Source organism: Melopsittacus undulatus, chromosome 8 (assembly GCF_012275295.1).
Source record: "Melopsittacus undulatus isolate bMelUnd1 chromosome 8, bMelUnd1.mat.Z, whole genome shotgun sequence".
NCBI classification, from domain to species: Eukaryota; Metazoa; Chordata; class Aves; order Psittaciformes; family Psittaculidae; genus Melopsittacus; species Melopsittacus undulatus.
The window spans coordinates 33,609,037-33,628,892 of NC_047534.1; the positions used below are offsets into that span (position 1 = coordinate 33,609,037).

Below are 19,856 nucleotides of genomic sequence, written 5' to 3' on the forward strand. Positions count from 1 at the left end.
CCGCGCTCACTTCCGGGCTGGTGCCCAGCCCCTGGCCCCGGAGGGCTCTGCACTGCGCGGGTCACGGCAGCTCCGCGGTACCGGGGGCCTGCGGGAGCCGGGCGCGGCCTCGGCGGCCCAAACCTAACGACAGAACCAGAACAGGCTGCAGCCCGGCCGTGGGGGGGGGCGGCTCCTCCCTGGGGCGGGGCTGCGGGCGCGCATGCGCAGGCAGTGACCTTCCCCACGTGTGCGTGCGGCGGCGCGGTCACTTGGTGTGGGGAGCGCAGGAGCTGCCATGGTAAGTGCCTGCCGCTGGTCCTGAGCCCGCTCCCTGGCCCGGTCCCGCGGAGGGGGGGCGGGTCCTGCCGGCGGCACCGCTTGTGGCTGTGGGCGACCCCAGTCGCTAGCTGGGGTCCTTGAGCGGGCCGCGGCCACGCACGGGAAGTCCTTTAGGCTGACGGGGGGAGGTGGCGGCCTTGTCGCGCCGGGCAGCCCCGCGGGAGGGAGAGAGGGAAGGAAGGAGGCGGCGGCGGTGGCCGCGCGTTATCAGGGGCTGCGGGTCGCGGGGTCTGAGGCGCCGCAAGGTCGAGCGGCCCGCGGGGGGTGAGCGGGTACCCAGCAGGCGCGGGGCTGCGGGCGGGGCTGCATCTGGCGGGAAGGGCGCAGGGCCGCGCGCCCCGCTGCGGGGCCTGGAGACAGGAAGGAGCCCGTCAGTGCTGCGGGCTCGGGCGCTCAGTGGCGTTTGCGTAAGCTTTGACAGGGAGTTTGCAGGGCATGGGGTAATGGCAGAATTGCGTTGGTTGTTGCAGTAACACTTAATTCTGATAGCCCTGCTGACGTGAGAAGATAACATTTGTTAGTGTAGAATGCTCACGGTCATGAGCCTGGCTGCTCTTTTGTGTCAAATACAGAATACCTAAAAAGAATCCCCAGGGTCAGAGATGTCATCTGCACAGGATGAAAGCAGTCATCCTGTGTAATATTATTGCTGTGGTATAACAGTAGCTGGCAGAACACACCTCTCTCATGTAGTGTCTTCATGCTCCACCTATCAGTTTGTCTTGTCCCAGTTTTAAAACATGTCTGTGTGTGCTGACGAGCCATCAGTAAAGAGCATGTGGATGCCAGGCCCTTGTTTCTAGCTGTTTCTGTGAATATGGGTTCTGGGTACCTGTCCAGTGGAGCACTGTCTCCATGTGACTTGGCAAGGTGCCTAAACCAAAGCAAGTTTCTTCTTTCTACCCCCTGCTTGTTGGGATTCAGTGCTTGCATTTAGCTGATGAATGGAAGTTAGGCTGCTCTTCCTGAAATGCAGCCAAGTGGCAGTAAGTAGAATCATAGAAGCAACCAGGTTGGGAAAGACCTGTAAGATCATCAGCCATTCCCCACCACTGCCCCACAGCACTGAGGGATTTGTTTACACGGTGTGTGAACACTTCCAGGGATGGTGACTCCAGCACTGCCCTGGGCAGCCTGTTCCAATGCCTGAGCAGTTACAAAAAAAATCCTCAAAACCAACCCAAAAAACTCAACCAACAACCCAACAAATTGCCCCCCCCCCATCTCTACTTTAGCAGAGGCAGACCCTGAAGCAGTGAAGACAGAAATATGTCTGCATTCCTCTTTTAGGGGCCAAAGCTAAAGGTCTGTGTAAAGCTGCAGGCTGTAGCAGTCAGTATGAGTGACACCACTCTCACTTCAGACTCATGAGGTTATGTGAAATGCTGAGACATGTGGAGCTTTTCAGCCAGAGGAGGAAGCAGCTGCTCCATGTGGTGCTGCAGTACATCTTACTGGGGCTCAGCTGTCGGGATTGCCCAGCATCTGCTTGTGTCTGCAGCAATTTCTGATGTAATCAAAGGTGGCCTTTGCATGCTACTGTTAGAAAAGTTTTCTTAAACTGAAAAAGAAAGATATTTCAGTCTGTTCTGTTGTAATGTTCCTCTTGTTTCATGTACATTACTCCCACAGGCAGGAAAAGCTTTTAGGAAATTCCTTCCCCTCTTTGATCGTGTTCTGGTTGAACGATGTGCGGCTGAGGCAGTAACCAAAGGAGGTATCATGATTCCAGAAAAAGCTCAAGGGAAGGTGCTACAAGCAACAGTAGTAGCAGTTGGCTCGGGAGCCAGAGGAAAGGTAAATATCCTGAGGCATTACATTTGGGTTGGATTATGTGGTGGTAGCTGGAATATCATCATAAGGAAGGAATGGCTGCAGTGTAAGTGTAGCGATGGCTCACTGAAATGCGTGACTGAAGTTGGAAGTACAGATTGAAGGAGGAGGTAGAAACCTCAAATTCTCCTGACTGGCTTGGCCTTGAATTCCAGCATTCCTTTGATCATTTATAAAATGGAAAATATCTGCCTTTTAAATGGCACCACTTCTCAGCTCTGGCTTGAAGCTCTCACCTTGAAGCACCAGCAGTCTTCTGTGTTAAACTGATTACATGGCTGAATTCCTGTGACTTGTGAGCAGGGTGGAATCCCCCAGTGCAGCATTCACTGTCTGATGCTGTGCAGTATACCAGTGTCCGTAAGGATCAGGTTTACTGGACAAGAGAAAATCAGGAATCAAAATAAATATATCAAATACTATTTTTTGTTGATTTTGCATGTTGAATATGCATCTGGAATTATAAAAAGACATTTTTCACTTCACAAAGCCACCAGTGGCTGTGGGCCTCGGCATCAGAAGGGTTTTTCCTCAGCAAAGCAGTGTTCAGTTAGAAGTGATAGTGTAAAACAGGTTACATTTCAACTTGGCTGTGTTGACTCTGCCTTTTTCTTTACTCTGGGTCCTCCATAGGAGTTGTGCTGGTTTGTGTCATATCTGATTCTAAACCTTTGTATTGTGAAACGGCGCTAATATTTAACTAGCATGCTAATGATTCCTTTATACTACACAAATAGAATTACATTTAATCAGGTGTTTCTAAACAATTGATTCATTAGCAACAGTGACAAATTGATTGCGATAAGAGATAGGAAGGTTCATCTGACTGGCATTTGGGAGAAATTATCCTTGGCTAAGAATATGGACGTGGACTCTCCCTTCATTTGAGAAGGGGGTTTCTTGGTCTGTCACTTAATTTCTTAGGTTTCTTGGGTGTTTAAGTGAAATCTATTTAGTTTGTCAAGCGAAGACTTCACAGTTATATTTGTACTGAAAAATAAATGAAAACCAGTTATATACAGAAAATCACTGTGGTTCTGCTGCCTAAATATTGCAGGACTCCCATGCTTGACAACTGACTGGTGGCTTGGTTTCCCAGTACACCTGCGTATGCTAGTTTCATTGCACAATGAAAATAGAATTGTGATCTCCTGAGTGCCTTATATGTGGATGGCTCACTGTTGTTTGGAGGAATTCTGTTACATCTGTCTATATAGTGTAAAACTAAGGTTTTCTTTTTTCCTTTCAGAATGGTGAGATTCAGCCAGTGAGTGTAAAAGTCGGTGAAAAGGTTTTGCTACCAGAATATGGCGGTACTAAGATTGTACTAGAAGATAAGGCGAGTATCCCAGCTTTGTGAATCCAGTTTAAGCTGGTTTCCAAAATGTCACACTGCCAGTGATAAATCCTGTAGTTACTTTGTTGTGTCAGCAGCATTCAAGAAGTGCAGTGGTTGGTATTTGAATGGGAGCAGCTTGGTTCAGCCAGCCTCTAGTACTTGTAGTATTGACTACTTCCACTCTGGCTTAAAAGGAAGTAACCAAGGAAACCTCTGATCTTGGCTGAGTAGATGAAGTGGCTCCCCATGCCAAGCCCCAAAAGGCTTTGAAATTACTGAGGGTATCCTAGCTTCTGCCAGAGAAAGTTTATGGAATTGTCTTCTAATAGTTGTACTTCCTACTACTAAAACCAGTAACATGGTAGCTTTCCCAAAGGGTATATTAGGAGCAGAAATATCTGTTCAAGAAGTCAATGTGTGGAGCTAATCTTGGTTAGCTCACTTCTGATTTTGCACTTCATGACTGTGATAGCCCTGACTTCAGAACCAGACAAGCAAACCAACCTGTACAACAGGCACTAATGTTTGTTTTCCTTGCAGGACTACTACTTGTTCAGAGATGGTGATATTCTTGGGAAATACGTGGACTAAACCTGCTGCAGTATCAGTCATCCATTCCACTAAAATGCTGAAATTTTTCTTTCATCATGTAAATAATGTCCTTTATTTTATAGTAAACAGGCATTGAGTCTCTGAAATAACTTGTGATCTCACTGTAATGATGGAACGCAAATAAAAACATGTACAGTCAGAAATCAGTTGCTCTTGCTTGAGTTCCACCGGACAGTGAAAGTCAGGCGACCACCAACCAGCCTTAATTATTCCAAACAACATCATTTTATACCCTTATCTCTGTACTGAGAGTGTAAAGGTCTTTACAATAAACTTCTAAAACTATTCTGCTTCTGTCTCAGTTTCTGCTGTTGCTCAGTGAAACTGAGTCTCAGTTGTTCAGAGCACTCATCTCCTCTGAAACACTTCCATTGGAGTAATGCCTTGTTTTCCCTAAACTTGCATGGAGTTGGGAGATGAAATTAAAATGGTTATCACACAGATGCCATGGTGAAGGGACCTCCAGCTGTCCTCTGCTTTATTGAGCTTTAGCTTAAGATAACTTGTTTAACTCCTGGTTTAGCAACAGCTGAGAAGCTGGTATACAGAACAGCCTGTCCCATAGCCATCTGAAAGCAGCTTGGTACTACTCATACCAATGGGGTTTTTTACATTGCTCTCACTGAATTTTGCCACTAGAAAGCAAGGAACTTCCCTCAAGCAGTAATCAGGGAGCACTGGGGCTGGTGCTGGTTTTAAAGCATGTTTCTTCACTGATTACTATCTCAGGCCAGGTCTTCAACTTTCCCATAACTTCCACTGATTTGACAAATTGAATTTCCTTTATCCTTACTGCAACAACATTTCTAAATACCCAGACATCTATTTAAGTAATGCTGAAGAAATCACATTTACTTGCTTGCAACCCCCTTATCTTGTCTTGGAATAGGATTCAAGGTTGCTTGTGTGGGAATACACAAATCTAGACTCTATATCCTGTGTTCCCAGTGAGGCTTTCAGAGTTGGTATATATACATTGATCTAGTGCAGTCTAAGAATGTACACTGCATTGACATCTTCTGATCCCATCTTACGTGAAATAAATTAGCGTATGACTTACTGCTCCTGAAACTTCAACAGCAGGAGTTAAGTGGTAGCTCTTTCTCCACTCCATTGAAGCTGCTACAAAATGAACATTGCTAGATACAGTAGAAGCCTTGCTTGGGAGGTAGCAGGAAAGGACTGTAATGAAACAGGTTTGTCAGAGCTTGAGTAGCTGCAGTGGGGGGCTGCAGCTTTGACCTATTCTGAAAAAGTATTTTCTGATAGGGCAGTTTTGGGCTCTTTGCCCCAGCAGCTGATAAGCTTAGCACAGAGGTGACCTGGAGCCACTTTTGTACTTAGATGCCAGTTATCACCCATCCACTCCCTTAGGAACTAGTGTTTGACAGTCTTGGCTATCATGTCTTTTGCTCCCCAGAACTGGGGTGTGCTGCTGGTTACCACCTACCTGCTGCAGAGCTGTAGGCAAAGGTCACACAGTTCAGGTCGTTAAAAACCACTGAACTGTGCCAGGTTGGACAGAGCCTTGGGTGATGTCATGGTTTAGTGTGAGGTGTCCCTGCCCATGGCAGAGGGGTTGGAACTGGATGATCTGAAGGTCCTTTCCAACCCAAATAATTTGATGTAACTACCAGGGAAGTTATTATATTTAAAAAAATACATGTTTTAGTATAAAAGGCCCAACTCTTGAAACCTGCCCTGCTGCAGCTTTACTTTAGCTGCAGCAATGCACAGCTGAACCTTATCACACTACCAGCATCCTGAAAGACAATTCATTGTGTAATGAAAAGCAAACTGATTGGGAAGCATTATCTTGCATGATAAGGGAGGTATGCGGCTGTAGTCACATACCAAGAGGGAGAAGGTATTTAACGTACTTTAAAATGGAAACTAGACCCCATCCCAATGACAATCAACTCCCAACAGAGAAACATTTAGTCCTTTCAGCATTTCTTTCAATGGTGTCTTCCAGAGATACGAATTACCTGGGCTCCTCACTCAGCAAAGGGTCTCGTGACTTCTGCAGTTCTTGATGAGGAGGCACTACAAGCTGTCAGGGTACCACCTGAGGCAGCACTTCCTCCCTTACCTCCACTTGCTGTTCCTCAGCTGAGGCAGCACCCCTGTACCAGCCCTCTCCCCAGTAGGATCACAGCAAGCTCCAAATCCATGCAGCAGTGCTGCCAAGTGCCCACTACACAAGCTTGTCTCCCCCAACCTTGCTTGCAGCAGCTTGGTATCGCATTTATTCAATAAACTATTCTGTGTGGCTGTATCCACTACTGTTCACATAACTGACTAAGCACAAAAGTCACATTTTCCTGAAAGCTTTCATGGGAATAAGTAATTTATGGATGTGGATAAAAAGCAAACCCAAAGTATTCCTCGGCTTAACCCAATGAAGGACATACATGAACATCTGCTGGATTGATAAACAACATTTCATTCTTGCACCACAAGGCTATCACTGCAAGCAAGGACAAGGTAACTGTTATGCAGCCAAGATAGTCCATCTGCTCCTACTGTTCCCTAGTCCATGAGGGAAGGCCAAACTCTATACCCTTCTGGTTTTATATCAGAGGACAGAATCAAACACAAATGCTCTTTGCAGTGTCATTCCTGGAGGAATTTAGCTTCTTTATTCCCTGTTTTCTAGTCTACTACAGAACTTCAATTTTGGTGAAAATGTTACATACTGCCCTACCTGCTTCTGGGCGTAGAGGAGAAAGGCCAGATCCCTAACAGCACAGGAATAGACAGTAAGATTTTGGCTAAACATTCCATTTTTCACCCTCTTGAGGTGAAAAAGGTCCTGAGGCAATGAGGACCAGGTGAAAACCCAACAAAGTTGATACCTTTTGTTTAAAGCCAACTTGACATCCAGTAAAACAGGAACAATGAGCAGCTTCCAGGAATACCGGGTTAAATATCAAGGGACAGCTCAACAGATCAACAGACTTAAACATCTTCATTAACAAGCACTGCACACTTCTTTCCCTTTTCTGCAAAGCAGTTGCAGACTGAACTAAGAGATATTTATCTCTGAGGGGTATTTCCTCACAGCCAGATTTATTTCTATTTTAGAAGTGAGATGTCCATGAAATGAAAGTCAGGGACAAATGGAAATGTCAAATCCTCAACTCCTCTGTGGTTTAGATTACAGTTAAACCTTGAGTTTGGTGACAGAAAAAGTAAAGCCAAGACAACAAAAAAGCAAATCCAAACAAGCTGCTGAGTTATAAAGGACTTAAAGTTTGAAGACTGCTAGAATTGCTTTTGTTTTCGGGCTGGCTAACCTCAACCTCATAAAAAATGAATCCTAGAATGGTTTTGGTTAGAAAAGACCTTCAGATCCTCTAGTTCCACCCCCTGCCCTGGACAGGGCCATATGTACCCTCCGTTTTCCTTGCACCAATTTCTCCCAAGGTTATTCACCTCTCCATGGTTTCTTACACAAACTGCTGAGCAGTTTCACCACAGGGTCAAATAGCTAACATCCTGGGACAGGAATGCTGACCGGCAGTAAAAAAGTAACTAATACAAACCCAACTGGGTGCTTACAGCTGGACTGCCCCTCCTGTGTGTTACAGTGTAACATGAATGGAGCCCCTTAGCTGGTTGCAGGCACCCATGCAGGAGGTGACCCCGTTACCTTATTCTAGTTGCTTGCACATTGCCCAGCTTTCAGCTCTAACCTGACCTCCTGAACAAGGAGAGAGCCTACTCATGGCACTGCCTCAAGGAAATACATACTCAAGATGCACTTTGCTTTCTGATGAGAAAACCTAATTAGGGATTTTCCAGTGTTTCCAATACAGATATGTTTCACACACTCTAGCTTTCATTGGGTAGAAGGGAGAGGTTTTAACATGGGGAAGTATATGTTACATAGAGCAAATGAACTGAGTGAGTGGGGAAAAACTACCCAGAGTTCACCCTGTAATGCAGTGGAAGCAGCATCATCAGGTACCAGCACTCTCCACTGCTCAGGAATCAACACTTAACTGAAACCATTTACTTGCTGATTGTATCTCGCATCTTTACCTTGGTGCTGCACCATTCGTGCTCACAGAATTAATTCACCCTTACTTACTTTTCTGTACTCCTACATTATATTACATTTGTCCTTATTCCTACTGTTTATCCCTTGGAAACAGAACAGCTTCCAAAACATTTTCTTCTCTCTTATCCTACAGAAATAACAAATTACTCCAGCCTTCCAAAGTCTCTGCTTGCTTCTAACAGCGACCAATTTATCAGCCAACTTTCAGCTAACAGTGCTTTTTATGTTCTCTTCCCAAATACAGTCAACACCTGACATAGGAAACCTTGAAACTCTAGCTGTTTTCCATTGTCACAGCAGCCTGTGACCTCTGCACACCAGTCACAAGGCTGTCAATCCCACCTCTGAAGACCTTAGAAGACTTCAGGCCTACTTTGAAGTATTTTGCCCCAAATCACTGTTGTTGGGTGATTTTTTAAAATTTGTTATTCTTAGCATTAGCGAATATGTATTTTTAATGTAGGGCTTAAGATATTTTGTAAAATCCCAGCCTTATGGTTTATATTGTATGAAATGTCACAGCCTCGGTTGTGCAGATGGAGGACTGACCTTGTGGGAGCGCACGCAGTCAGATGCTGACAGTGCGGTACTGATGAAACGGGCTGAAACTTGAAGGAGGCATTTCCTCACCAACCACTCAGCTCATTCACCTCGGGGACTTCATCTCACCAACACAACAGCCCCACTCGCTGCCCTGCAACCCCGCCTGGAGCCGGCCTCACTCACTCTCCCCCGGGCAAGGCACCGCAGGACAGAAAGCGACAGGAACCACCATTAAAGCTGTCCCCATCTCCCAGGGCAGGGGAGAGGGGTTTGTTCCTCACGAGTACAGGGCTCACAGATCTACTTTCCAAGAAGCCGTCCCGGACAACCGGCGGGCTGCCCACACGGCTCTGCCTCACACAGAGGCCAGAGCACCGCGGAAGCGCCCGCGGCGCCGCAGCCGCGCTGAGGGGACGGCTCTGCCGCGCAGCCCCGCGGCAGGAGCGGCAACAACAGCAGCACAACCCGCTCCGGACAGCGGGCCAGAGAGGCAGCCTCTGCCGTGCCCGCCTGCCCCGCCTCAGGGCCGGCTCCTCTCGCGAGAGGCCCCGCCCCGCGGCAGTTCCCACTCCCCGCGTTGCCCGCCCGTGGCTGTTCCGCTTCCTCCCCCCGTTCCGCCGCCCCGCCCGGCGCTGCCGCATCCGGGTCCTGGCGCCGCTGTCACTATGGTCATGGCGGAGGGGACGGCAGTGCTGAGGCGGAACAGGCCGGGCACCAAGGCCCAGGTGAGGCGCCGCCGCCAGGCCGGTGCGCGGGGACGGGCAGCCCCGCCGCCGAGCCGCCGGGCCCGGCTGGCTGTCGGGGTGTCGCCGCGGGTCTCACCGGGCCTACCGCGGCCCAGCGCTGCCCGGTGGGGCGGGCGGGCTGCGGCGGTGGGCCCCGCTCCGCGGGATCGCTTTGTTCCGCTCAGCCGGGCCGCGGCCTCGGCGAGCTTCGGCGATCGTGGCTCTGCTTTCCCTGTCGGGCGAGGGGAGAGCGGTCACTGCGGCACCACCGCCTCCCCTGCCCCCAGCCCGCAGGTTTCGGTAGCCGCTTCCCTCGGGTTTCCGGGCTCCGGTTCGGCAGGCAGAGCCGTGCGGCGTTCCGGAGAGCGGTGGCTGGCGTTGGCCGCGGGACGCCGGTAGCCGCGGTAGCGTGAGGGCTTGTGGATTGAGCGGGTGTTGGCTGAGGGGAAGCGCTGCTCCCGGGGCCTGGGTGTTTGTTGCTGTGGCAGCGACCGTGTGTTACTGCTGGTGCTGTTCACATGCGGGATCCGGATCGAGCTGAGCGAGGCCCCTGTGTGATCTGGGAGTGTGGGCTGGGAGTTCTGCACCGTCACACAGGCGATACCTGGCCTGCGCATCAGGAGAGACAAGTCATCCTTCCCTTGCGTAACCTGCGCTCCCGGCCGGCCACAGAGCGCTTCGGTTCGTAGAAATTAAGTTATTTCTGTGCTTTCAAGGCCATCGGGAAAAGGTGCATCTCAAACACGTTATCTGCGGGTTTGAGGTGATGTCAGAGGTGTAATCTTCTGTGAGGCCTTTATGCTCACACTCTGGTGAGGAGAGCTCATGGTCAGAAACAGCAGTGTGACAATGTTGTTGAAAAAATGAATCTCTCTATGCTTTGTCATAAGGTACGGAGGTAAAATTAATACACAGCCTTGTACATGGGTTCACTCTGTACATGTTTAGTCTATGAAGGAAAAAGAACATTGTGTGTCTGTGATAAATCTGGGGTATTTTGAAAAATAAGCTGGTAAGCTGGACATAGACCTAGGTTTGGTCTGTGTTCTGTTATGGTTCATGTAGGTTGAAGAATTTTGTGTATAGTGATGCAATCATATAGGTAAAAAACCTATGTGTCTGTATTTAAATTGTTGATTTTGGATGGCACTGTGCTATAGCTATTCTGTATGCAAATACGGTTAAGGGTATTTCAGCAGTTGTTCACTCTAGGTATGTTCTCTGGACATGAGACTGTATTGTCTCAAGAATAGATTGCTAGGCTTTGCAGCTGGAGTATTTCCATCCAGTCAGTGTGTCTGCTAGGATGGCTGTGGCCAAGTAACAAATACATACATCTGGGATGATGGTAGCTGCAGGTGATGTGAATTGCTGCAGATCTAAGGTGAAACTTCAGGAGGGTTTTATGATTAACAGTATTAAACACCATGGGTTAGCACAGCTGATAGCCATCCAGTTATGCAGCTACTGACTGTACCAAAAGGGTGTAGTACCAAGTTAGAGCAATGCTGCGTTACATCACCTCAGTTCAGAGGTGTTTTTAGTCGTGTGTTACTACTGGAACATACTGGGATTTTTAGTTTCATAACCATTGGATAATGCTGCTCTCTGCAGACCTCTTTTCTTCCGCAGTCTTACATGGTCTAGCATGTGAAATGGGCATTGCATGCATTAAAAAATAGAGGCCATAAAGGTGCTGCAGGAAGACACAGTGGAGAGATGATGAAGACAATATGCCAAGACTTTAACTGCAAGATGTTCTAGTATTGTACTATTAGGAACATAAGTCCTCGTTCTTGCCAAGACTGTGCTGCTTCTGTTCAGATGCAGCTTCCTGGAATTGTATAAACTACATCTATTTTCCTGCATGTCCAAGCTTACTGTAGGCTGTGTGCTTTTCTTCCTCTGCCTCCATGTTTGTTAAATTAAATTTTTCCTTTTTACAGGATTTCTACAATTGGCCTGATGAATCCTTTGAAGAAATGGATAGCACATTAGCTGTTCAGCAGGTATTCTTCCTTTCGTGGAATGTTGTCATTAAGTTTAGTTTCCCAAGTTCTGTATCTTGGTGAAAACCCATGGAACAGGGCGTGCTCTGTGTCTGCTCAGAATTGTGTTGAACAGGAGTGAATTTCATAAGCACCCTACATACATTTTAAAAGAAGTAGTTATCAATTGTGTATGCATAAATAACTCTTAATTCCCATGTCTGGTTTAAACAAAACAGGTTAAGGAAAATGGTGGGGGTTCCTTTGTTTTGGGAAGGATGTTGTAAAAAGCTGTAAAATTCATCCATTCTTTTACCTTTTCTAATTGAGCAGAGGCATTTTGCAGATCTGGCATTTTTTTTATACCAGCTTTTTTACCCTGCCCATCTACTCCTTAATTTTTAACCTGTCAATCACTCCTTAAGTAAAGAGAAAAAGTAAGATCCTGAAAGATGTCCTAAATATACTTACTATAATTACCACAAGATTGCCACTTATTCTCCTCCCCTTTCCTAGTATATTCAGCAAAACATAAGGGCAGACTGTTCCAACATTGATAAGATCCTTGAACCTCCTGAAGGCCAGGATGAAGGTGTATGGAAGTATGAACATTTAAGGTGAGAATCCATCTTTCATCAACATAGTGTCCTGATTCTAAGTTTTGTTCATCGATACTGAGTCTTTTTGAATATGACAGATCAAAAGAAACTTAAATGAGCCTTGACATTTCTATTATTAAACATTGTTATACGTTGGTATTATTTTCTGAATTACTTGTTTTTAAGGTTTATGATGTGCTCTGATCTAGTGGTTTTTTTTAAAGGTTTTGAAGAAAATGTTTGTACCTCACTTCAGAAGCTGTATTAGCGTGTTTTGAATGTGAAAATACAGTCATGAATTTCCATCGTACTTTCTCCTAGTATCATCAGCCTAGTATCATCATCTTCCCTAACTGGGAATATGATTTCCAGATGCTCCCAGTGCTTCTGAAACTTGCGTTAGGTGGGAAAGCAGGAGTATCCGTGTCTCACGGTTCTTTATCTAGTTGTAAGGAAACCCAAAACTTTTTGTCTTTCTTCAGTTTGTTTTATGCAGTGTAACAAATACGTTTAGCCTCGATGGTTTGTGCCCAAAAGTCTTTTTCAGTTGTAGTGTAGGTTTACACCTTGTTAGTATGTGTGTAATAATCCTTTTTTCCTGGCATTACTTTAGCATTCTTGTGTCCCGATTCTTTTTAAATAAATACAAATTACCAAATACACTTTCAGGAATAGGAATAGTTCTAAGCTACCCCTAGATTTAAATATCTTGACTTTTTGCCTCCTATTTTCTTTTTCTCGCCTCTGGTCTGGAATAGTTCCAGTAGACGCAGGGAATCCTCAAAAGAGTAGAAGGTGTATACATACGATTTCCTGTGTCCTTCACATACACCACTTAAAATCACTGTAGATTCACAGAAGTGACTGGTCACTAAATGTTTGTTGCTTTTGGAAAATTCATTCAGATTTTCCTGCAGGATGGAGGGGTGGATTCTCTAAAGTTAAAGAACGCACTTTCAGGTACATTCTAGTGAAGGCAGGGTTTCTCGAATCCCACTCTGTTAATGATCTTTGGTGGCACTTTAGCCAGTTGATTGACCTGGAGGAAGAATATCCTACAAAGATGAAATGCTCCAGCTATCTGAATTTAAAACACTCTTAAGAAACTGATTTTCTTGAAGTGTTCCTCATTTTAGCCTGTGTTTGTGAGATAGTGCTTTCTTCCCTAACAAAGTTGGGATCCAAAACACTTCCACTAAATTATTTGTTAAGCTCAGCCTCTACTCTCAGGTAAGAATTAAACTGTAATAGTTTTGCTGAGTACAAATTGCTGGTATGAATTCTGTTTCTCTCAACCTTTAGTCCTTTTATAGCGTGTCAATTCCTAGCCTATTGCCTGGTCAGCTGTGACAGCTGGTATTATTTGATAGTATCCATTAAGTATGATATTCTTCATGTGCTGTTGTATTTCTTCCACTTCACAAGAATCATTTCCCAAACTGTTAAGGGATCTATGACAATCAGAATGTATCACCTTGGTTTTTATTAGATGTTTCCAGTAGAAAAACAAATTGATTATGATGCTGCTATGTTTGTATTTTTTAGGCAATTCTGCCTTGAGCTCAATGGACTAGCTGTCAAGCTGCAGGTAATTCTTTTCTTGATGTTTCTATGTTGTATGAGAGAGGAGACTGTTTTTGTATTGTAAGATGGGGAGTTTGCAGAGCTTTTGTCTAAATTTATAAACACTGACTTAACCAGTGGTTTCAGGTAAGAGTATTTTAGGGTTTTAAAGGGACAAAACCCCTTTTTGGTGGGGGATAGGACAAGAAAGTGATATGAAAAGATCAGCCTGTTTTTTGCTGCTGGGTGGTTTTCATAACTGAACAATTGTTTTCACAGAGTGAATGTCACCCAGACACATGTACTCAGATGACAGCAACTGAACAATGGATTTTTCTGTGTGCAGCTCATAAAACTCCCAAAGAGGTATGGATGTATTCTGGAAAACTGACCCTATTGATGCAGGATTGTCTTTCACAGTTCTTGTGTTCATGTGGAGACAATTATAGTAGCTCCTTAGTCAAACTGACAGTTTATGTGGGCTAAGAATATCACTTAAGGTTTTCTTCTTTCCCATTCTGTAGTGGTTATGAAAGAACAGGATGAGGTAGGAAAGAACTGCTTTTTAACACAGTATTAGAGACTTTGCATATTCCCCTTTTCTCCTTTAATTTGTGTTGAGATAGCCTTGAACTGAGTGGAAAAAGGTCTTTGTTTAACTGAAAGAAGAGTACATGCTGAGAATAGGGTGTCCTTTTCAGACTTTGGCCTCAATCCATAGCACTAGGCATGTGAGCCTGACGCTGAGAGCGGCTGCATATGCACATTCTTGGGGGAGTTACTCTTAAAAAGTAGTAGAGTCATAAAAATCCTGTATGTCAAGTGAGGTATCAGTGTGGCAGTAGCTTGTCCAGTTACTTTAACTTTGTTCTGATCTGTTGAACCACTTGATACAGCTTTATTTTCCTTCTTCAGAAGGTCTTTCTCTGTTGCTGTTGGTTATGGTGATAGTGCAGTCTGACATATTTATCTTTGTATTTCCCCTTCCAGAATAAGGTATTGGTTCTTTTTAACTTTAGCCTTTGGTTTTGTTTTGTTTTGTATTTTCCTGAGATGACTTATTTAGCTCTGAAGGCCAACTTCTTTTCCACTCCTTCCTCTAATGCTCATTGCCACCGAGTGTATTGGCATGCACTTAGTCTGTTTTATTCAGCTAGACTGGAGAATTTCAGGCAGCTTTTTCTCTCTCAATATGCACCAGTCATCTACTGTTTTCCATACCAATAATAGATATCAACTAATGGTCAGATAGTGGGTGATGCAACCTGCTGACAAAAATGTACAACTGAGAAGTCCTTCCTGAACTTAGGTTCAGGTTTGGTTGGTTGGTTGGCTTTGTTTTGGGGGGTTTTGGTTAAGTTTTTTTTACAAGGTGTTAATTTAGCCTGTAAAAGACTGACTCTGTGTGGGAAACAAATGGACTGAAAAGTCTTTCTTTTCAGGGGGTGTATGTATTACTACACAGCTTTACTTCAGGAGATGCATGAAATTCACTGCTCATGCACAGTCACATTTCCATAGTAACTCTTTTGTGATAGATTCACATGGCTTGTGAAAGAGAGAAAAGAAATGGCTCGCCTAAGGAAGAAGTGGAGATAGACCTTCAGAGAAGCCATGTGAAACTTCTGGGAATAAAAGCATCAAGAAGCATAACTAAAATGCTTCTCTTTAAACAAGTTATATGACAGCATCATGCACACACTCATACATGTGCTCACTCACTGTCTCTTTTTTGTAGTGTCCTGCTATAGACTACACCAGACACACACTTGATGGAGCTGCATGTCTCCTGAATAGCAATAAATATTTCCCCAGCAGGTAAAAATGCTTTCTCTTGGGAGGAGGGAGAGAGGGAGGGAGTAAGTGGTACCTAACCACTTAGGAAGTATATTCAAAGGCATTTTTTTTGTGGACTGCTACTGAAAGCATGTCCTCCATGTGTCACTTGTTGGTAGGCCTGTTGTCACATTTAAGCCAAGGAAGAATTCCTTGCCATTTACTGGAGCTGATGGGTCCTTTTTAGGTGGGAACTGCAACACTAATACCAGTGTTATGGGGCTTCCAGTGGTGTAGTGCCAACCTAAAGAGCAGGATGGCCTTTAGAGAGACACAGTGACTCAGAGGATGCTATGGCACTGAAAGCCTCCATAAGCCAACACCAATCCACCAAAACGCAGACCAGAGACTACAGAGACTGAGTGTACTTAATGGGCAGCCCACATATTGTCTCATAGAAACCCAACTGGAGAAGTCAAAATTCTGCTTATCCAGGAACCCAGTATTGCAAAGGAGATACAATAGGAAGTCTTCTTCCCTTTGCCCATCAGTGCTAGAAACCAGAAGTGCAGCCCTTAGCAGAATAACCAGTGGTGTTTAACTAGAGGCAAAACCTTGCAGAGTATGACTTTTAAATATGCAGTACGTACTGACATCTGTTTTCCTTCCAAAAAGGAGCAACTGCAGACACAGGTATCTGTAACAAGTCTAAATTACAAATGAGATTTCCTAGTATAGTTTAACGAACAAAATTCATGTCAACATGTATCTATCTCAGTCGTCTTTTTGGTAGAGCTGTTTTGTAACCTCTGTCCTGGTGCTTGCAGGGTTAGCATAAAGGAATCCTCTGTAGCCAAATTAGGATCGGTGTGCCGAAGGATTTACAGAATATTTTCACATGCTTATTTTCATCACCGGCAGATATTTGATGAGTATGAAGTAAGTAGTTTTAAATTACATCCTGGAAGAAGGGCATTTACTGAAGTAATAGCTGTGATGTAACTGTATTACATGCTTTCTGATAGTCCTAGCAGAACATCTGCATTCAAGTGAAGTATCGATTATAGTAGATGACAGTTTTACCAGAACCGAATTGCTACATTACACCTGTATATAACAGTGAAAATTAATTTGTATAATTAGTTTACCCAGTTATGGTTTCATTTGGATGAAAGGTCAGAATTTAAGAGTTTTTCTAGAAACAACTCAAATTCATCTTGGTTTGAAGATTCCTGCATGTATTCCAGTACTTGGTGTAGTTAGTACTGCTTATAGATGTATGGTTCCTGTTTGTGTATGTCACACAACAGTTAAGGAATTGTAAAACTCCAAAGAAACAGAGTAACTGGTTTTAGCTTGTGCACCTCCAGGAACTGCGAACTTGTTTTTTTATGGAAAAGTAGAAACTTCCAGATAGAAAGGAGGTAGGGCCTACAGCTGGAAGAAGAAGAAACCTTTGCCAGTCTCACTTAAGGCAGCTGGAATAGCTGTGCCCTGGTCTGTTGGGGATAGCATATGTAAGAGGGGTTTCACAATACCTTCAAATTCTCTTTTGGAGAGTGGATTAGGACTACACTGAAATTTGAACATATTCTTGTCCAAGTGCTGTGGAATGGAGCTGTGACTTCAGCCTGAATTTCAGTAGGGTTTTTTGTTAATTGCTGTAACTATAAGCAAGAAGGAAAGGTTTAAAAGAAGCAATATAATTTTATCATTTCAGCATTGCTATGTCTAAGACTTGTCAATCTAATCAGTTACATGTAAGCAGATTTTTTTTAGTATGTTCTGCTCAATTGTTTAAAATATTCTTTCTGTATATACTGTTTTTCCCCTTTTTTTACCTCCAGAATGAAACGTTCTTGTGTCACCGGTTCACTAAGTTTGTGATGAAGTATAACCTGATGTCCAAGGATAACCTGATTGTACCCATTTTGGAAGAAGAAGTGCAAAACTCAGTGTCAGGGGAGAGTGAGGCATGATGGGAATGGCAGTACAGAGCCTGTACTGAATATAAAGCAAACATTAATTATGTACTGTATATATCATTTTAGACACTTCAATCACGTATCCTCATAGCTTTGTTTAGTATACTTTTTGTATGCTGTGTGCATTGCCTTTTAATATGGGAAATACTTTAAGTTATTCATGAGCTGTATATTCATCAATGTGGCACTCATGGTTTTTAAATAAAAGTAGTAGTATCTGTTTATAATGCCTGTTAATAAAAGAATTTACGGTTCTCTAAAACTGCTGCTAAACAATCATTGAATCACAATCCTGAAGATGTGTCTGACTGGGTGGGAATAAAGTAAGATTAAGATTTCACAGCAAGCCATTTTTTAATGCAGTAGCTATATTAAGTCTTAGTTCAAAGATTATTACCTTAAATATATAATTCTGCAGGAAGCTTCTTGCAATGTAGCTTATTCCTAATTTAGCTTCTATTTTTTTAAAATGGCTTTGAAGATTTACTTTTTGGATGTGCATATTCCTGTATGTGTATATCCAAATATTAATAGGATCTATAGTACTAGTAATACCAAAAGGACAATTTCACTATGCTATTGAACATATATATTCCTGATATACGTCTAACATACTCTATGGACTTGTTTTGTTAGCAGCAGAGGTTTGTGTGCAGCAGGGGACAGGTTCCGTCCTGCTAAGGCAGACTTCTGCTGATCTGCAGTCCACAACTTCTCTACAGTGTAACCGTGGCAGAGAAGTCAATGGCTTGTATCTGTGTGTATTTATGGCAACTGCTTACAGATTATACCTCATCAATACTCGTGTTACACTACATACCACACTAGATCAGTCTTTGCTTGTACTCCTAGTATAAACCTGCTAAGTATTTTAAATACTAAGCCTGATTCTTTGCAAAAGTTAATTATTTCTTTCCAACATACAGTTGTTTTTCTTCATTCACCACAATTATATTCTTTGACAGAAAGATTTGGATTCATGTTTCTGTTCCCTATCATCAGGTGTTTCTTTCAAGTTGTGTTTGCAGATTTGCAATAACTGACAATTTCCATGAGTGCTGCTTAATTGTGTTATGTCTAGAATGATAGAATTAAATGTTTGAGATGCATACAGCAGACATACTGCTAAGCCTACAGGAACACAGGGTCTAAAAGCACTAGCAGTGTTCTTATATAAATTTTACTTAGCTGTTTAAGAAGTTAGCTGGTTGTTTCTCTCTAAGGTTGCCAAGGGCCCTCATTTTATTTCTATAAGCAGGTCAGAATGGGCTAACACAGCTGGTTTTGGTAATTACACTTTGTTTTCTGCATTATACTTACCTGAAAAGAAGGGAATCCACCTATTTTTAATACGTCATTTTTCATAATACTACTAAACATGCCTTAAATTCTGTTTTTCTTTCTATGAATCAAGCACACCTCAAGCAACTGTACCACCTGGATGTAAAGGGAATTTAAACAATGAGAAAATGGAGAGACTAAACTTAAGTACTTCAACAGCTCTTTTTGTCTCATGGTTATCACTGTATTTAATTGTCAGCAGGGTAATTGCATGAGATGTTGTCTGAGTGAAAGTAGCTTTAGTTACTGTCTATACATGTAGCTGTAACTTGCCTTGTATGGACCAGGTTACTCGATTGTGATAGCTACGGTGCAGTTGGTGCTGCAGGTAGGAGAACTGTGTTCTAGATGGAGTATGCTGTATTTAGCTTGGTTACAGTCCACTGCAGGACCATCCTGGGTGGTTCTGCAGTGCAGACACTCTGCATGCTGCTGTTGGCCATGGTGACTGAGATGGGCAAACCCATGTCACTGGTGTTGCTAATGACATTTCCTCTGCAAAACTGAAGAGAATGATGGGGTGCTCAGGACTGCATTAAAGTTTAAAACCTCTTTTTGTCCTCTTATGCTTTAAAGGGTTTCACTTCAAAACAAAACTTGGAAGTTTTGGTCCCATTTATTCTCACTGGGATTTGCACTGTAAAGTTAACTTGCTCTACTAATCTGATTTTATATAAGGCCTAAGTGAAACACTGCTTTGTATTTTCCCTTGCTGTTGTTTACATGAGTACTGTGTACACACATGTGCCTGATGGTACCATAGAACTTCAGTTAGCCTAAGCAAACCATTGATTTGTCTAATAAATATTAACAGACTTAATTTAGACTCTACATAATAGGGGAACTGAGACTGTCTTTGAATTATATTGTAAAAAAAAAGGATAAAATTAAACTGTTTCTTTATCCATACTGTTATATTTTGGCAAGTTATTCTTGTTCTTCATGTTGTCCAAGAACACAGGCGCCAGAGTGCTTCCAGCAGAAAGGTTGGTGCTTCCCCAGCTCTGCTACAAGATAAGCTGGAGTGAAGTCTTACTTCTTTCAAAAGTAGAGAAATGTAATCCTCACCGGCATCCTGAAGTCACAGCTCAAATTTATACCTCTCAAATCACAAAATGATGGTTCTACAGTTAACAGGGAAGATCCCAAAGAGGACCTTCCGGAT

At 43.7% G+C, this 19,856-nt stretch overlaps 1 protein-coding gene across 2 annotated transcripts; it reads left to right on the forward strand.

The window, feature by feature from the left end:
• Window positions 1-135: 135 nt before the first annotated feature.
• MOB4 (MOB family member 4, phocein) lies at window positions 136-19,598 on the forward strand. Of its 2 annotated transcripts, XM_034065142.1 has the most exons (8): window positions 9,283-9,439; window positions 11,386-11,448; window positions 11,944-12,044; window positions 13,572-13,614; window positions 13,869-13,955; window positions 15,328-15,407; window positions 16,193-16,304; window positions 17,213-19,598. In XM_034065142.1, exons 1-8 carry the CDS (start codon window positions 9,380-9,382, stop codon window positions 17,342-17,344), a joined length of 678 nt encoding a protein of 225 aa, XP_033921033.1. In that variant the 5' UTR covers window positions 9,283-9,379; the 3' UTR covers window positions 17,345-19,598. The 2 variants fall into 2 exon arrangements, with proteins under 2 accessions (XP_033921034.1, XP_033921033.1); XM_034065143.1 differs by lacking the exons at window positions 9,283-9,439; window positions 11,386-11,448; window positions 11,944-12,044; ... (3 more) ...; window positions 16,193-16,304; window positions 17,213-19,598 and adding exons at window positions 136-280; window positions 1,954-2,118; window positions 3,404-3,493; window positions 4,034-4,390.
• The last annotated feature ends 258 nt before the right edge of the window (window positions 19,599-19,856 follow it).